The sequence below is a fragment of the Cyanistes caeruleus genome, chromosome 5, assembly GCF_971803275.1.
Source record: "Cyanistes caeruleus chromosome 5, bCyaCae1.hap1.1, whole genome shotgun sequence".
Lineage (NCBI taxonomy): Eukaryota > Metazoa > Chordata > Aves > Passeriformes > Paridae > Cyanistes > Cyanistes caeruleus.
In genome coordinates this window covers 43722462-43741657 of record NC_141705.1, presented here as the reverse complement: position 1 = coordinate 43741657, position 19196 = coordinate 43722462, and the positions used below count along the sequence as shown (strand labels likewise).

General features: G+C 39.1%; 1 protein-coding gene across 18 annotated transcripts in view; it reads right to left on the bottom strand.

The window, feature by feature from the left end:
- Window positions 1-19196, bottom strand: part of SH3D19 (SH3 domain containing 19) — an 82814-nt gene that overhangs the window by 47471 nt on the left and 16147 nt on the right. For 13 of the 18 annotated variants that reach the window (XM_086891496.1, XM_086891497.1, XM_086891504.1 and 10 more), the window contains one exon: window positions 16477-16516. The exons of 1 other annotated variant lie outside the window; for it this stretch is intronic. In XM_086891496.1, the coding sequence (XP_086747622.1) occupies window positions 16477-16516 (40 nt within the window). Of the gene's footprint in view, window positions 1-16476; window positions 16517-17942; window positions 18205-19196 lie in introns of those variants that run through there. 4 more of the 18 variants (XM_086891500.1, XM_086891508.1, XM_086891498.1 and 1 more) reach the window with 4 other exon arrangements.

The window sequence follows — 19196 nt, the reverse complement described above, 5'->3', positions numbered from 1 at the left end:
TTCTACCTAAAAAGCTCCTGAAGCTAAAAACAGAAGACTCACAGCTATCCCAAATTCATGATGTGATGCAGTAGACAAAATTGTATTAATCCTGTGGAAGTCAACTTACACTGAAAATGTACCCACAATGGTCAGCCACTTCAATGCCTCCGCTGCTGAGGAGCCCCAGTGCTCTAGCTGATAGTGTAAGTGAGCTGACATGGCACATGGAGTCCAGGTTGTGACCTTCCCCATCAATGTCAGGGAAGCAGACAGTGCACAGACAGTACTCCCGCCTTCCCCATGTTTCCAACAGCACTCTTGTGTTGGTGCTGGCATGGTCGCAAGTCTGCTGGATCAGCCACGTGATTTTGTTAACAACAAAGAATCCCATCCCAAATACCCTGATTAGTTTCCAGCCAGACAGGCCAACTGCTCCAGCTGGCTGCAGAGCCACATGAGCATCAGGGTGGCACCACAGAAGCGATGCGAGCGGACAGGGAGGCCAGCAGCAGTCCTTGGGGTAAGCAGCTCAGCCTCCACTGACAAAACAAACCTTAAGTCCATGACTCTGCCACTAATCTCATGGTGAATCACCAAATGCTGGCTATACCTCATGTCAGCTGTTCTTCTCATCCTTCAGTACCAGCTGATCCACTCTTTGTTTTTTTTTTTTTTTTCCTATTAGTGCTGATCATCCATATTGGCTCACTAGGAGATCAGACAAGCACCAGAAAAAAACACGGCTGGCAGCAGCCTATCCCCACAGTCTTTCTGTAAAATGAACACTTACATGTTCTCTGCTAGATCATGGGGTATTGTCCTGGCCCTGCGGGTACAGCAGGCTAAAAAAGATCTAGTCACATGCTCAATAGTACAGATAGGTCATCTAAAAATTAAGACTTACCCCTGCACAACTTCACTTCTCTCTTGGGTTCAGCCCCATAAGCAAGAAATACTGAACCAGTAATTAAGTCCAGTGACAATTCAATCCTCATCAATATGCTGAGGATGTCTGCTTCTGCATCACTTAATGAATGCCACAACCGCGACTTCCCACTGTCTGGACAAGTGAAGATGTAGTTAAGCAGCAGCTAAAATCCAGCTGCTCCACTAATTAAAACAGCTCACATTGATCAGCATAGGGAAATCCTTTCAGGAATCGCTCTCTAGCTGTTTCTTCAACCACTTATTACATATTCATGTGCTTGTCACTGTCATACTTTGGGATCGTATTTTAGCAACCAAACCTTCAATTTTAAAGCAGAACACAGGCAGGAAGTCAAAGCAAATCATGGCAGCAGATGATAACATTTCACACTTCAATTCTCACAGCAACGTACAAGTCATGAGGTTACAATGGCTTCCATATTTAATAATGTCCAGCTTAGACCCTGAAGATGAAACACCACCTGCATTTTTTGTGAATCTGAGTCACTTGGCTTGTGTGCACCCCGAACTAACTCCTTCCTGAGCTACAGATATTCTAGACAACTTTCCTACAGCATTTTCCTTCAATCAACAGTCTGAGCTGACTGCCCCTAACCCCAAGATGGCTCTATAAACACAGCCACTCCAGAAAGGCAAATCCTTAGAGCTTGATTCAAGTCATTGTCACTCTTCATTGCATATTGACTGATTTCAACTCCCAAGAAAATGTATGCTACAAGAAGACTTTGGCCCTCCTGTAACAGCTAAAAAGGCTCCCTGCTATGCCATCTATCAACATATCACACTCACTGTTATGATAAGCCTGCTAGTATGTTTTGATTAAAATCAGCAAATAGTTTTTATGATTAATGGCAATTTACTCTTGGTAGTAAATAATTCTAGGCATAGAAAACACCTGTAATTTTAATAATAGCATAATAGCAATGTAGCACTGTAAATGTAAATGAAAGTATCTCTGAATTGTTATAGTGATAGGGACAGGATATTTGGGCCCAGCCAGCATTATATTCAGACACAAAATTAACAGTTAAAAAACAGAAGGGAAGAACCAGTGCTTTCAAATACAACAATTTAGCTGTAAAGTGCAGCTTCTGCTGATGGGAATATTTTACCATTAAAGTCTACAGAGTTTCTGCATTTGCACATGGGGAAAGATGACACTGCCCTACTTTTACTGTTAAAGAAAGAGTACAAAACAGTGTATTTCTGAAGAATGGTTTTTTGATTCAACTATTTGCAGTTGCATTTCAGTCAGTAAATCAAAGCCTTCTCTAGCCACTGATGGGACATTCTGCTTGCTTCATACATCTCTGTACATCAAATATAACCTGGTGGCTAAATGAGCTCCAGAACCTAATTGACATCACAGTTGAATAAAACCTGGTTTAATCATGAAGGATAAGCAGGACAAAGGCATAAAGAAAAGCAGTATATCTGGATCCACAGGATTCAAGATGTCTTTACAGGGCTTTAACTGTTATAAAGTATGAATATTAGATTTTCTTCAAATAGTTTATATATTTCATAGAACATATGAATACAGTGGTAAGATTATCTTTAAAGTATTATAAAGGGATAAAGTGGTATGTCAATGTTCTCATCTGACTAGAGACATTAATAATGACTGTAACAAAATAGATAACGTTACTTTTTTGGCAGTGAGTATCTTAAATCCTTACTAAATCACTTATCTGCAGATCAGCAAAGAGAAAACAATAGGGAATGCATGGGGAAATCACCCAAAGAAATGAAAAGATGGGTATATTTCAGACGGGCTTTTGAAAACAGAGAAGCTTCAGAATACAAACACAAAAAAGGATTGCTCCAGAGAAGAAGCAAGAACAAAAGAGTGTTGACTGCAAGGGCAAGAACGCAGCAGGACCCAGATGATGCATATGCTGGAGGTGAGAAATCCAGTGGAGAAAGCTCAGGTGCTTGCAAGTATACAGACTTCAAAGATATCACAGCAGTAATCAGTCCAAGGCAACAAGGTAAAGGTGCTTCTTATTTTGCCTAGATATGCTTGTTTCCTGTGTAAAAATCTGTAAAATATATGTCCATTTGCTTCAATTACTGTGCATCCTTTGAGAGGAAACTAGAGTAATAAGGAAGGAGTTCCTGGGGAATCTTGAGGCAACCGAGGCCTCTGACTGGTGAATTATTGAGTCTCACTTCCCAGGAACACTACTAAATAGGTTCTACACTCAGCAGTTGAAATAATATCTGGATCTTGCCTAGTCAAAGATTAACAGCACGATTCCAGCACTGTAATACAAAAGACAGATGTCTGGGATCTCAAATGTAAAGTTCAACCTAACCCACAGAACTGGGATTATGAGAAGTGTTCAGTACTGGTGTGACCTCAGTGCCAAAAAATCAGTTGAGCACCTTTGAGAATTTCAAAGTACAACAACTGCCAATGCTAAGTTCTTTGACAAGTCCCATGCCATAGGATTTCTGTGCTCCTTCAGCCTAATTCAACTTCTTTATGGGCCAGCCAAGTAAAACAAGCAGCAATGAAATGTGCTGGAGTTTAACCTTTAGCTGAGTGAGGAATCAAAAGGAATTTCCTCATTGTTTTAATTATAGATGTGTGTTGAGAGCAAAGGCATTTGTTGTGAAGTGACAGCCTACATGACAGAAATATTAATATATATACACCAAACATAGTGAAGCTTTAAATGAGCACTTAAAAATGAGAAACAAATCCAAAACCCCTTCTACAACATAAATGTGAACAAACAGCCAAAAGATGTACTACAAGATCATCCATATAAAGAAAAATACTGGTTTCAAACAAGTATAAGTAATTTGTACTTATAAACAAATAATGTAACAAGCAGCAGAAATACAAATTTTCAACCCTCTCACATTAAAATCTCACGAAAGTAAAACTATCTTCATGCATGATCACATCTTGTTGCAATGTACCGCTGACTCACCCAGTTACACCCTACAGTATGTGCGATCCGTGAACTTGTAACACTGGCCCTTACAGAATGCACAGTGCACAGAAATTGTCAAATAAAATCTCCTAACCACACCCTTCATTGGACCCATCTTTCCAGAAGGTACCCTGCACACAGCTCAGTCAGTGAAATGGCATGTTTTCCTGAACAGTCTTCCCTTGCCCTTATTGAAATGCTTCCTTTTCTTCTATGCTACAGATATTGACAAAGTTTTTGGTTACAAAATACAGAAAATTATTCACCAGAAATTCACATATCTGTAGGTCTGCAGTGTTTACCTCTGAGTTTAAACATGACCTTAAACTTCAGTCCTTTTTATACATTCACAGTGATCCAGCAACTCTGAGATCAAGGTCAACCACTTCATAAATACATGCAAAGATTATTTTTCAAGTCTTTTAATTCTGATTCTACAAGAATGTTGGTAAGGTATAGTGTATAGGTAAAGCTAACACTTTTGCTAGCCCAGGCTAGAGAAAAGCATTCAAGTTTACACATACTCAAATTGTTTTCCAAGAGTGAAATAGAAGCATCAACCCATAGAGCCAAAGAAATCTTTAAAATCATTCTGATGCCTACAAAACCTGCACCTATCCCACTGCAAAATCCTGATAGATGGGAATAGCACTGAATTTGCTGTAAGAACAAAATACCTACCTCAATAACCAAGAGAAGGCCTTTAACCTCCGGGGACATTTCTCCAGAGATCTCATCTTTGAGTAAGTCACCATGCAAACATACTACAGGACAAAAGGAACTTCCTCCCCCCTCAATCATATATCCTGGCTGTCTTACAACATCATGGACCTCAAATTATACGGCAAGTCAGTAAATACTGCATTCTCTAATGGATGATTACAACTTGGAAGAAATAATCACTATCATTTTCTGCCACTCAACTAAATTTAGCTTCAGAAACAAACACCTAGTAGAACAGATTGAACCGGACCTTGTCGGAGCAACAGCCATAAGAAATACCTCTCCAAAACATTTCACAGCCACAGGTATCAGCGTGCTTCCCTTGCCTTTAAGTACCACTCAAACACATAACTCTATCATATGCTCCTCCATGCACTTCAATCAACGTGCCACACGTCATCAGGTAAATTAGGCAGAGGAAATTAAAAAGAGCCACAAACTATCAGCTTATTCCAGCAACTAAAAAAAACCCAGAATAATCAGGGACCAGCAGGGTTACCCTTCTCTTAGAACAACCACTTCATCTCTGACCTCTAACCCTTGATCCACAATTTTTACAGGGACAGGCATAGAAATTACTTTTTTTCAATCTCCAGTTCAACTTAAAGGCCCTGGATTCACATAACATAAGCAGGTAATTTCTGTAATCTCCACTCTCAGTGATGCCCTTAATTCCAATGGCAGTAAATCATTCCCATCCTTTTTCTCGTATTAGTCAACCTTCTTGCCGCTTGCTAAAATGCCTCTGGGCCTCCAAATAGTGACCTTTTCCTTAAGACTACCTAATTGACTGACATGATCTATTTAAAAGCAGAACAACACCATTTTAACTTTCTCAAGAAGCAGCAAAGCTATAGGGAATGACAGCTCAGTCTCTTACACTACAGAACGTAGAAAGCATTATATAAAACCAGCAGACACCAAACTCAAAAAAGCCAAAGAGACTTTTCAACATGCAATGTAAGGTTCATCTTTGGCACTGCTTGCCACAATACACTCACTGTAGGTGCTAAAAGTGTATATGAATTCAAAAAAACCCTAATGAAAACCCACTGTTGGCTAACAAATCCAAAGTATCGCTTCTCTCAGAGAGCAATACCAGAAGGGCAAGGGAGGTGACCGTGCCCTTCTGATCAGCTCTGGTGAGGCACATCTGGAGTGCTGTGTCCAGTTCTGGGCTCCTCAGTGCAAGAGAGACATGGAGCTCCTGGAGTAGGTCCAGAGGAGGATAGTAAAGATGATGATAAGACTGAAGAATCTACCTTAAAATAACTGAGAGTCGGGCCTGTTCAGCCTTCAGAAAACAGAGATGGCACTTCATCAATGTCTCACTATCTGCAGGAAAGTTGACAAAAGGATGGAGCCAGGCTCTGCTCAGTGGTGCCAAACAACAGGACAAGAGGGAAGGGACAAAACCTGATGTACAGGAAGTTCCACCTGAACATGGGAAGGAACATTTTTACTGTGCAGGTGACTGTGATAAATAGTCCAGAGAGGCTGTGGAGTCTCCCTCACTGGAGGTACTCAAGAACCGCCTGGACACAATCCCTCCAATGCGCTCTAGCATCACCCTGCTTGAGTATGGTTCTTCAACTGGGTCACAACAACCCCAGGCATAGCCACAGGCTGAGGGAAGAGTGGTTGGAAAACTGCCTGGTGGAAAAGGGCCTGGGGATGTTGGTTGATAGTGTCTGAACATGAGCCAGCATAAGTCCAGGTGGCCTTCTAGGCTTGTATCAGAAATAGTGTGGCCAGCAGGACCAGCACAGTGATCATCCCTATGCACTCAGCACTAGTGAGGCCATACCTTGAATTCTGTGTTGTTTTGGGCCCCTCACTACAAGATGAACATTGAGGTGCTGGGAGTGTCCAGAGAAGGGCAACAAAACTGGTGAAGGGTCTGAAGTACAAATCCTGTGACAAGCAGCTGAGGGAGTTGGGGGTGTTTAGCCTGGAGGAAAAGAGGCTCATGAGAAACCTTACTGCTCTCTACAACTACGTGAAAATAGGTTATATCAAGGTGAGGGTCTGTCACTTCTACCAAATAACAAGCAAAAGGACAAGAGGAAATGGCTTCGAGTTGCACCAGAGAACTGTGTTGTCATTTCAGATCTTTGACGGAAAAAAATAAATGGTGTTATTAACAGAAAGCATTTCTAGCCAGTTCACACTGTAAAAAGTTCATTTAACAGAACTCATTTCCTTGTCAACAGCCTTAGACAAGGCTTAGAAGGAAGAAGATAGATTGAATAGTAAAGCAAATAATCTTTTGTCCTATATACCAGTAAGGTGTGGTAAGAAAGCCTCTCCTACAGCTGTCACTAATTTACTTGTCCCATCATATTGTTCTCTTTCTTCCTAGTTGTCCAACCTTCACCTGTCAGGAGCACAACATGTTTTTTTAGCTATTCGTGGACCTATTATTTTAGAAGAGGGTGTGGAAACAAGGCAATAAAACAACACAATGGTTTTAAAAACAGTTGTCCAAAGAAATTGTGCTTTTGGGAGAGGAAAGAAACTTCCTGACCTGGTCCAATCACAAAACAGTATCAGGATTGTCTGAACTAATACTGTATTCATAGAATCATAAAATCATCAAGGTTGGAAGAAACCTTTAAGATCATCAAGTTCAACTGTCAACCCAGCACTACCACTATAAACCCTGAACCACTAAACCATCAAACTGTATCATCCAGCACCAGATCCAGACACCTCTTGACCACCTCCAGGGATGGTGACTCCACTACCTCCCTGAGCAACCTATTCCAATGTCTGACCTCCATAACAGTGAACAATTTTTTTATAGTATCTAATCTGAATCTCCCCTGTCTCATCTTACGGCCATTTTCTCTAGTCCTCTCACTTCTACAATCTCCTTTCAGGTTCTAATAAAGATACTGGATACTGGTATAAGGTATCTCATATATACTGGTAAGTGGATGGGGAAGCAGAAGTCAAATGACATGAAATAGAAAAATTATAATAGTAAAACCAAAGCTGTTTCTTTTTACTAAGCATTTATTCCAAGCAAAAGTATTGCCTAATAAAAACATGGTATCACTGATTCACAGTACTTCTTTTGCTTTAACCAGATATTATGCAGCAGATCAAGAGAGAGATTTAACAAAGTAATTTTTGCTTGTGGTTGGAACACCCTGATTAGATTTGGACCTTCTCTTTAATTAGAAGTTAACCTTTGCCTCAAGCCTCAGGAGATGGCAATGTCCACCACAGTCAGATGACAAGCCTCTTGTAACAATGCTCCCAAGATTAACATGCAACTATGCATACTTATAAAGACCATACTGCTATGAATACGTTCCACATTTAGGGTTGCATGGTCTAGCTTCAGTCCTCTGTAGCAGGGGACCCTCCTGTGGTATGAGACCTGCTGTGACCTGCCTTGGTTGTAAGCCTCCAAGGGAGAAGCCAACATGACTTTTTATATCACTGGATCTTGGTTCTCTTCTTGAAGTTGAAGCAGCTGGAACGGATGAAAAAGCAGCTCATCTTTGTCTATGCTAGCTAATACTTGGCTAATACTAGCTCAGTTGAGCCTGTGATTTGTCACAGATGGCCAAAACTAGGACAAACTCAGTATGCAAACATGGCTTAAATTCAAATGGTGATGTCTGCACTGAGAAAAATACCACTTTTGAACTGAAAAATTTTGTAGCAAAATCAGAAATACAATTTCTCACATATGACAGGATCAGAGTCTAAAGTACAGCTGTGCAAACTGAACATTATACTGTACATTATACTAAAATACATTTAAGAGAAAGAAATTATCAATATGACTGGCCTCACTAGGAATACTTTAGCTCCATGATATAGTAAGAATGCAACTGTAACATGCTTTAAAAGAGTACTTGATCAATCATTTCAATGTTCAACCTGCCAAATCAGACGCTGCTACTTAAAGTAACTGATTCCCTATACTTCAATAAAGAACAAAGACACCAAAGAAATAACTTACAATGAAATTATAAAGTAGGTGAGCAGTACAGAAAAAGAGAACAAAAAAAAAAAGAATGAAATAACAATCTCCTCTTTTGCGCACATCAGAGTAAGAGGCCATGGAAACGAATACAATATAACTGCAAACTGAGCTCTCCCACTCAAATTCCAGAGGCAAAGGAAAATGTAGATACTGAGCCTAGACAGAAACCTACATAAATCCTTAGGGAAATAAATGAAAGCTCCAACACTCTTAAAATATCAACATGAAATTCTTTCAGAGACAACCTAACAATTACTACTTCTGCATTGTAAGTTTACAACCTGCTGAGTCTGTCTCCTCAACCCTGACACATATCCTATAGGCTTCCCTTAGCAGCTCCTCCTCCTTTTCTGTTTTCTTTGAGAATATTACAAATACCTTTGGAAAAAATTCTATCCCAGCCCTCCTTCCCAGCTACCACAAATCTTATCTGCTGTTCTTCACTGAGATGTCTTGGAGAGAAAAAAATTATAAAGAAGCAGAATTATAACCATGATTGATTAATTTGCCTTGAAAAAAATCTGCAATTGCATCCTTCCTGAAACCAATTTTTTTAGAACTAATGTCTATTATGGTTGTTCATGCCCCAGGTAATTCTCCTAATGCACAAGGAGTGTGGCCATGTGTCTGGATGGTCCTCAGTACTTCCTATAGGAGTCTATTCTGAAAGATGATGGGATGGTGAAACTTGGTCATGTACACAAGATGCCCAAAGAAGCAGGGAAATTCTTTCAGTGAAGACAGAGGGTAAGCCTTTTTCTCTTTATTCCTTCAACAACCATCTCATTTGCAGCGTTATTTTCCATTATGAATTAGAATAAGCACTGGAGAGCAGCCCAGACAATGGAAGGAGTTGTTCAGGGCACCAGAGCAAACAGTCCTTCAGAATTCTCTCTGCAGAAACCAAAAACAGAGCACTCCTTTGATTAAAACAAATCCCTCTTCTCTGTTTAGGAATAAGGCAACTAGGAGGCTGGCTAGGATATACCCTTCACAATAAACTTTACTGCTATCTGTGAGATGAATAGGCAAAAATCCCCAACACAACAGTGATGAATTGGTAACATTAAAACACCCCCAGGAACAGGCTCTAGATACTCTTGTGATCCCTAACTGCCAAAACCTAAGCTGAACCCATCTGCTATTTACTCTTCAGTTCTACCTGTGATTCTTTTTTTTCCTCATTTACACCTAAGTCTAAACTGAGCAGAGTAAAAATTAACAGTGCAAATTAAAAATTAAGCATAACCATTTATTGCAGCAAAGAAACTACCAAAGAAACATGCTGCACAAAATTTCTCCAGCTTACTTTTACTCCCAGAAGCAACAGCTCTGATGTGAAAGCATGCACTGATGAGAAACACGTGATAAACAAAAGAAAGATGCATAATTAGATTCCAATCTCACATTGCACCAGTTCAAATCTATATTTAACCTCTGGGATTGCATTGAATGAGTGAATCCAAAATTTACCTCTCAGAATGAAAAAAAAGGAGTCACATGACCCTACTTTTAAGACAACAACAAGAAAAGTCACAACTCAGAGCCCCTGCTTCCAGTTCTGCCATTGATTGTGGAACTGGCAAGAAATCACTCTGCCCCCACTATGCTGAACCTGCTTCATTTGTGGAGACACAGCTATTTTTTTCCCCTGGAGATCAGCCTTCTGATCCAACTAACCACATGAGCACTGACAGCAGCCCAAAGGAGAGAATGAACCTTTCCTTCTTGGAGTGACATAAGCTTAGCTCAGCTCAGGGCAATTGTGAAACTGCAGCCCAAGGATTTGGAAAGAAGACTAGATACTTTTTAGAACTACCCCAACTTCTGACCTACTGGGAAGGTACAAAAGCATTTTTATTTTCATAGCCTAAAAGCATACTTAGATGTAACCTGATACTCCCTAGCCTTAAATATTGCAAAAGCTAAATGTAATGAATAAGAACATCACAGTAAAACATCCCCCAACATTCATTTTTTCCTCTACACACAACCCTTCCCATTCTGATGGATTGCCAGCAAGGTTCAAAGTCTTAAACTTCAGATCTGTATTACAGTCTGTAACACTGGCTAGATGGGCAAAAACATGAAATTTTCCTTCCTATAACAGAAACATTGACAAGGCTGTCCAGACATCACTAGTAGACAACACAAGGGTTTTAAACAACAGTGATGAAAACCTGTACTTCAGGATGTTTGTGTGAATGAATTCAGTCCTCCTGGATATTAAGAAGTCCAGTGTTTAGACTGCTTCTTTTGGTAGTGCTTCGCACAGCACTATCATTTGGAAATAAAGTCAGTAAATAACAGACAAGAAGACTCTGAGTAGGATGAAAGTAAGTAGGCTCCATCTCTTGCTCCTAGGAGATTTTCAAATCTTGGGTATAAAAAAACATCATGGGCCTGATCTAGCATCAGCATCTTTCCACTATAAGCACAATGCTTAATTATATGACCTGCAAGACCTTCCCACCATGCTGTGATTTCTCAATACAGAAGCAGCAGAAGTCTCTCCACACTGTCCCTTTGACTAACACACAGCAATCACCAACAATATAAAGTTTAACAAAGACAAATGCCAGATTCTATACCTCAGATACGGCAACCTTGGATGTCCATACAGACTGGGGAACAAGAGGCTGGAGAGCAGCGCTGCAGAAAGGCACCTGGGGGTCCTGGTCAATGGCAATTGAATGTGAGTCATTGTGCCCCGGCAGCCAGGAGGGCCAAGCCTGTCCTGGGGGCATCAGCCAGGGAAGGGAGGGGATTGTCCCGCCCTGCTCTGCACTGGGGCAGCCTCACAGTTTTGGGTGCCACAACATAAAAAAATACATTGAGCTATTGGAGTGTCCAGAGGAGGGCAACAAGGATGGCAAAGGGCCTTGAGAAGAAGCTGTGTGAGGAATGGTTGAGGTCACTTAGTCTGTTCAGCCTGGAGAAGAGGAAACTGAGAGGAGACCTCATCACAGTTAAAACTTCCTCATGAGGGGAATCTGATCTCTTCTCTGCAGTGAGCAGTGACAGGACCCAAGGAAATGGCCTGAAATTGTGATGGGGAGGTTTAGGTTGGGTATTAGGAAAAGGTTCTTCACCCAGAGGGTGGTTGGGCACTGGAACAGGCCCAAGGAAGTGGTCACAGCACCAGCCTGACAGAGTTCAAAAATCATTTGGACAATGCTCTCAGGCATGGTGTAATTCTTGGGGATAGTTCTGTGCAGGGCCCAGAGCTGGATTTCAATGATCCTTGTACTTTGCAACTCAGGATATTCTATGATCCTGTGAAACAATTAAATAACTGACTCTAATGGTTACAACATTGAAAAACCTATTATTGTCTGTTTTCTCAAGACCTCAAAAGCACACTGATTTGTAAAACCACCTTATTTTAATTATAAAGTGGGGACACTTCCACCATATTCTCAAGTCAGTGCCTTAAGATTCCCTTCATGCTCTGTTAAACACTCAAGATCTTCATTAAAGGGTGTCTTTTTAGGCTTCCCAGATGATCTGGGAAAACACATTCTTAAGATATAGTCAGACTGATACTGCAGTATTTCTTAAACACAGTTTCAGAAAATCAACATTATAGAGCAGAGGAAATGCAGAGAAGTTTTCACTAGTGGAATTCTGGTGCATGAAAAAAACCCCAAACAACTAAAACCGAAGTTGGATACAAAATACCATTCATAAAAATGATCACTTGATTTACCACAGAGCTTCACTAAAGGGATCAGTAGCCCCTTTTATCAGCCACTACAAGTGCTTGTTTATAAAGGAACAAAAGACGACTTTTGTCTATTTGTATTGTTGACTTGATGCATTTTAAATAAAAAAAGCTCAATTTACTGCAATTAAATGAAGGCAACCAGCTGTAAAAGAACTTAAGCACATTACAGTCAGCAGGCAGACTATACACAGTAAAACCCAGGATCTGTTTCTAGAAACAAATTATTTTTATCACCCTCCCCATTTTTCACAGTAGACACTGATATTCTAAAAATAAAAATTTCTTACTTGACTTCAAGTGATTGATACCCTACTAAATCTTTCAATAAGTTGCTGCAATTCTTAGCTACCTACCTCCTCTCATCTCCAAGGTCAAGGCAACTAAAATGAGGTATATCAAATTATAGGACAGTGTTTCAGGACTTTTTGATCCATAATTCTTAACCAAAAGAAGAAAAAAAGTTCCAGCTCCTTCTGCAAGCTTTACTCATGTTCAGGGACTAACTGCAAATATGTAGATGCCTGAACTCTTCTATTCTATTACTATAATATAATTTTCAGTTTGAAAACATTTAGAGGAATAAAGACCTACTTCTTTTGACCTAATTGACCTGTGTTACAACAGTGTATGACCTGAAACTATCGGAGGCAACAGTACAAGCATGACCTGACAGTAAAATCAAGAATTATAATTACAGACCACTGTTACCAGTAGAGACATATTTTAATACTGTCTAAAATGTAACAATTGAAGGATGGCTACTAGGTAATGAAACTAAATGTCTCTTGATAAAAATTTAACATAGCAATAGGTATTATTTGGATTTAGCAAACATTTTTTGATCAAAATAGTTTTGATCTTACTAATGTGATATATTTAACAAAAAAATCCGTGCAGAGCAGTACATGAAATAGATACACAGGGCCTGTTCTGCTACTCCTTGCTTTATCTAAACTCTCCTGAGTGTCAGACGGTTGCTAATTACCAAAAGAGGCAAAAGATAATGTAATAATGCACATTTTGTAAATGTTACTTAATATCTGTTTCCCACCCATTCAATCATTATCTGTGGTGTTTGGTTCATCCACTCTTCAGATGTCTTCCCCATGCTGTGCTAGATCCCTGTATCACCCTCAGAAGGCTCCCTCTTCCTGTAGCATTTCTCCCATGCTAAACATCTGATAGGCTAATAACAAAACCAGAACATTTGTCAGACTTCCTGATACTGCTGCAAAAATTCTTCTAAATGGCACCACCCTATAATAAAGTAACTATATTAATGACCATTTATATACTGTTCTACCTAGAACAGGTTTTTTAGTATGTCGTTCATTGCAAATGAGTTATGTCCAAGGTACGTTTTAAAACTGATCCTGTCTCAGTGTATACAAACTCTTCATCCCTTATACTGCAAAGACACAAGCACAAGCTTGAAATACATGTAGAAGTACACAGGCAAAAAAATATATAACAGGAGGTTGGAAAGGGCAAGCTTTAGACCCTTGAAATCATAAGAAATACTGTTATCTGATCTTTTTATAACAATGATCATGTTCCAGACCAAAACCTATAACAATGATCATGTTCCAGACCAAAACCTAACCTTACAATGCATGAGGAAGAGTTGGTGGTAGATATCTGTGCTTTTTTTGGTCTCTTCTTATCCTAGTGTTCCATGTTTGCACTTGACAGACTTTTGGGCAAGATCTCACCATAGTTTTGCATGAAACAATAAACTACTTCTCTGGCTTCCTCTTGGAAACATCTACACCTGCTATTTCATCTTAGGCTATCTATCTTTCTTAAGGCTCACTGCTTATTCCCCATCTTGTCATCTGGTCTCCCCATGTCAACCTCCAGTATTTCATAGGAATTCTAGCGCAGAAACTCTGGTTTCTAGACCTTAAGTTCAAGAACTGAAGTGTCATTTTTGTTCCACTTGAGCTTATGAGAGGAATAATGTCTTGTCTAATTGTGTTTTTAAGATACGCATCCCTCAACATGTAGTTTAAGGAATAAGTAGCCAAGATGCCTCTGGACCACTGTATTTTCTTCTTCCCTTGTCATGAACTGCTCCCAGAGGGACAGTGACCTAAGTGAGGCAGCTTACCATAAAATGGCATAAAACTGTCCCCAGCAGAATTCAAACAGCTCGGAAATACTGCCCATGTTACAAGAGAAGTGTGCTTAGAACTTATATTTCAGCCATGCGTACTTCATGATTTATTTTTCCCTCAGGTCTTCTATCAAGGGGCTCTGGCCTTGATGCAACTGCAGCTCTTTTCCTGGGCATGATATGGCCAGACTTGGGATAAGAATCTCGCCCAGCAATTTGTCACCACAGAATAATGCTTCCAATTACAATGAGAGATGAAACACCGAGTGTAGCAATATCAATTAGCAGAGTACATCACTTAAGTAAGGTAGGCTGCTCCTGTTCAGTCTAGAAACAGCAGTGAGACGTGCACAAAACAACACTACCCTTTAAATGGTGGGTTTTCTTCCTCACAGCTCATGACACAATGGCCAGAGATGGAGATGGGGGTAGAAGATACGTAGATATGGTCAGGAAGCATATGCACTACTGACAGGAATGAAAGCCTACTGAAAGCTGCATTTCTCTCAACATTATGAGCAATCTACATTGTACCGTTAATTATTCTGTGCTTTCCACACGAGAATTTGGAGACTGTAGATCAGGCAACATAGGGAAGTGTTTTATTGCCAAGGCTGGTCCACATTTGACTTTTCAATCCCATGGAAAAAAACCCAAAGTTTTACTTTGCTTTTGGTCCAAATTCAAACTTTTAGAACACACTCCAGAGCAAAAAGGTGGAAACAACTAGAGAGAAGAAAGGGGAAGAGATTGAAGCTGTTTCAACCTTAAACTAAACATTTTGATAAAACTAGATTTCCTTTTGATAATGATTTGGATTTGACATTACTGTAATATGATATGATTTAATAAAAGTTCTAATATTAAGACTATAACCACCTCATTTTAAGAAAAGAAAAAAGTTTCGTATTTTTAAGTATTAAAGGAAATCAGCACATGCAGTGACTGGGCTTTTAAGCAGATAAAAGTATTCAAAGACAAATGCAATACTCCCCTGCAACTTAAACATGCTTCTGGAATCAGCTACAGTGCTGTGGCAGATGGGGAAGGGAAAAACATCCTCTCCCATCACTTCACACAACAGATACAGCAGATCAAGTGTGTTGTAAGAAAATGCTACTCTGTTCTTCCAGCTATAAATGCTAGCCCACTGTACTGTAAAAATGTGCCAAAAAGGAAAAAAATGTAGACTGTGAAAATCAAATGAAAAGGTCAGGTCATGCCCAAAGCCTGGACACCAGGGGCATTTTTTGGAAAGACTTTTCATAAAGGAATGGGAGAGCCAGTGTTCACTGGTTTGCTCTATTACTTTAGTTCATTAAAATTCCACTATCTATCACATGACATGGACAAAATCCTATTCCCAAGTGGAAAATTGAAAGAGAGAGAGTTTGAAAATGAGGCAATAGAAAAAGAGATTATTTAAAAGCCAGAGGATAAGAAGAACTACACAATATTCAGAAGCTTAAGGGAAAATACGGCCTTGCAAATCAATAGCCTAGAAGTTCATGACAAGTCCTAAAGGAAATTCTAAATAAACACATGTTGGTGTCTGTGCTTGTGTTTTGTTTGAAACACTTTCATTTGCTTCTTGTGAAACCTTAGGTATGATGGGATCAGTGTTAGTGGAATAAATAATAAAGTGTTGCTATTTTTGACTTAACCAATAATTATTTTCCTTGCTATAGAAACAAAGTAGTAAAAGTCATAAGGGGATTCTTGTTTTAAGCAGTTTTACCAAACAACCCATAGCATGATACATAAACAAGCATTTGGAGTTTAAGTGTACACAATTACAATGTAACAAGTTCTATTAATTTTTGGAAAAAACCTTGCCCATAAGGAATATAAACCAATTATTTTTAACACAAAATTATTTTGGTGTTACATTACTGTTACCAAAACAGAGAGGCAGAAAGAATGACATTTTTATATTTCTGGCCAATTTCCTAGCTTATCCAATAAAAGAAAAAAATAAGAAAAAAATTTAAAAAAGCAAAGGGAAGAATAAATAGAGAAATACAGTTCTTACCCTGAAGAGCGGCAGTCTGGTTTATTTCTTTCTGAGCGATCTGTGAGAAAGGAGGCATAGTATCAGCACAGAAGTTGGATGTTCTTTAGCAATACTAGTACAGAAGTCTTAGGAGAACTGTAAAACCATAAGACTAGCAAAACCAAAAGCTGATTCTGTTCTGAAACTGTTTTCACACACTGGACTAGACTACTTAAGACCAAGAAAAATTACTGCAAGTTTCACATTTGTTACAGTTCCTCCACTCAAAACACAGTGTATTTAATGTTTTGTATTAATGCTTTGGAAGCCTCTCCTCCCTTTAGCTGAAATGAATAGTGCTTTAGTTCAGGATAAAAATAAGGGAGAGGGAAGAGGAAAAAAGAAAAACCACAGATTACTCAGCGCAAAAAAATCATTCCATGAATCATGGCTGGCAGACTTCCCTGACAGGATGGGAGAAAAATCAGCAGTTGGTTGCAGCAACATCTGCAAATACACTGAATCCAGTGCAACCCCACCATTAACTCTTCAGCTTCTGAGGGTTCCAAATACTGAATTTTTCTGTGTTTTTAGAAAGGGTTTTGTTTATCCTGTAAGTATTTCAAGTAGCTTATTTGGATTAATGAGATTGACCCACAAAAATCTACACATAAAGTTCCAGTATGCAAAGAAAGTATAAAATACTTCTCTCAAGGGTTATGATTATTATTTAAACATTACAAAATAACCACAGTGCTATGATATTAGAATTCATGTATTACCATTTATATTTTAAGTCCAGAGTATCTTTTATTGTATAACTCTTGAACTACCTGAAAAACTGAGACTGTTGTCGACCTAAAATGCATATATTCTAAAATTAGAGAGGGGTTTAATCTTTTAATGCAGAAAGATCCACTCTATAAGTAGAAGGCAATTTTTACAGCTACATATAATCTCCACTGACCATGGTCATTTTGCTTCTAATTTGATTTGTGTGTATTTTAAAACAGAAAGCTATCTTTCGTGTGTTAATAAACACTTTACTGAAAAGCTTGTCTACACACAAGAGTCTTCCTAAAAAAATTTTCACACTCATAGACTGTATTTTCAATCTTAAAGCTCTGCATTTGAAATAAAATTTGTTGACAGTACACATTTTTTGTGCAGTTTTATCTTCTGTAAAAAATAAATATTTTTCTCTCCAAGCTTTATGTGCTCATTTGATTAAGCTTTCATTAACATGATAAAAAATTATCTCATGTCAACAGTGCTTAAAAGCATGTAATCCTTTTTCCATCCATAGGTGCTCCCACTGAGCTGTCACAGCCGCACAGTTATAATTTATTGTCTTCCTGACTCGCAGTGATCTCCATTTCATCACACTGTCTGCAACTCTGCTAGCAGCAGCAGTATGGTATAGCTCTGGAATAGCTCAAACCAGAGTTGCAGCAGTAGTTCTTCGAACACACACTCCCTCCATCCTTACCATGTAACCTCCTTACCTTGAGCACTGAAAAAAATGAGACTGGAATTCCTACTGAAATCTGCTTGCCATCTGTTGCTTGTTATCAGTGTCTCCTGCTCTGTGTACAGCCACAAGCTAACCATATTCAGACAAAGCCCTCCCGCTGCTAAAACGATGGTGTGAATAAACCAGTGAGAAGGAACAAACCGAGTCAGAGCACATGTAAGCACAGTATCTGGGAGCTCTCCCACATAGCCCTTGTCCAGTCAGCAGATCCACCACAGCCCGCCCACACTGCTGCAACCTGCTCATTCAGGAAAACTATGAGATTCCCTTTCCCCTTTTATTTTCATTCCTGTTTCAACATTTCAAAACTACATTAGGTTTTGCACATTTTATTTTCTGATAAACTTAGTCAGAGCACACCATCCACATGCATACTTGATCTTCTTGAAAAGAACAAGATGTAATCCTACAAGCAAGAGCCAGCATTTTAAAATAGAACTAAAACCTCCACCTCATTAAGTTTGCTGTGACCTTAACCTTTTAAATTTGTTTTAGTTTCAAGCGTAATGAGAGACTCAAAGAGCTCAATCTTTCAGTTAGGTGCTTGGAGTCAATTAGGTGATGAAGTCACTGTCCCTGGAGGTGTTTAAGGAAAGACTGGACAAGGCCATGATCTGATTGACAAGGTGGTGTGGTCATAGGTTGGACTCAATCTCAGAAGTCTTTTCCAACCTAATTGATTCTGTGATTCTGTAAATTTTGCAATTCTAAATGCTGTTTTGGCATTAGGCATAAGCATCAATTCAAATAATGACACACCTCTAGAAACACTAGAATTTGAAAGCCTAGAAAAAAACAGGCTTTTTTTTTTTTAAAATACACAAACACACACGCAGATTTATCTCTCCATTCTACCGGCAAATCCTTGACTTGAAAAAGCTGAGTCTCAAAAGTGCATCCCCACAACTGATTCTCTTTTCTCTATATATGTTACCTCAACAGCAGAGAGAGATCTATTTGTAATAAGCAACAAGACTGTATAGTTACAAAGATCTGAAAATTAAATCCTGCACTACAGAATTTCCTCTATATGAAAGATATAAATTGTTATAAAACATTACAGGACATTATGTCCTTCTAGCAGAAAACGGTACATTCTTCAATTCTAAACTCTGGAAGCCAAAACTACATGTCAGATCAGAGCAAACACTGAATGCTGCTGGACTAGCACTTACAGGGAACAAACAGTCCAGTCTGCACTGTGGCATGGGAAATGCACAGGAAA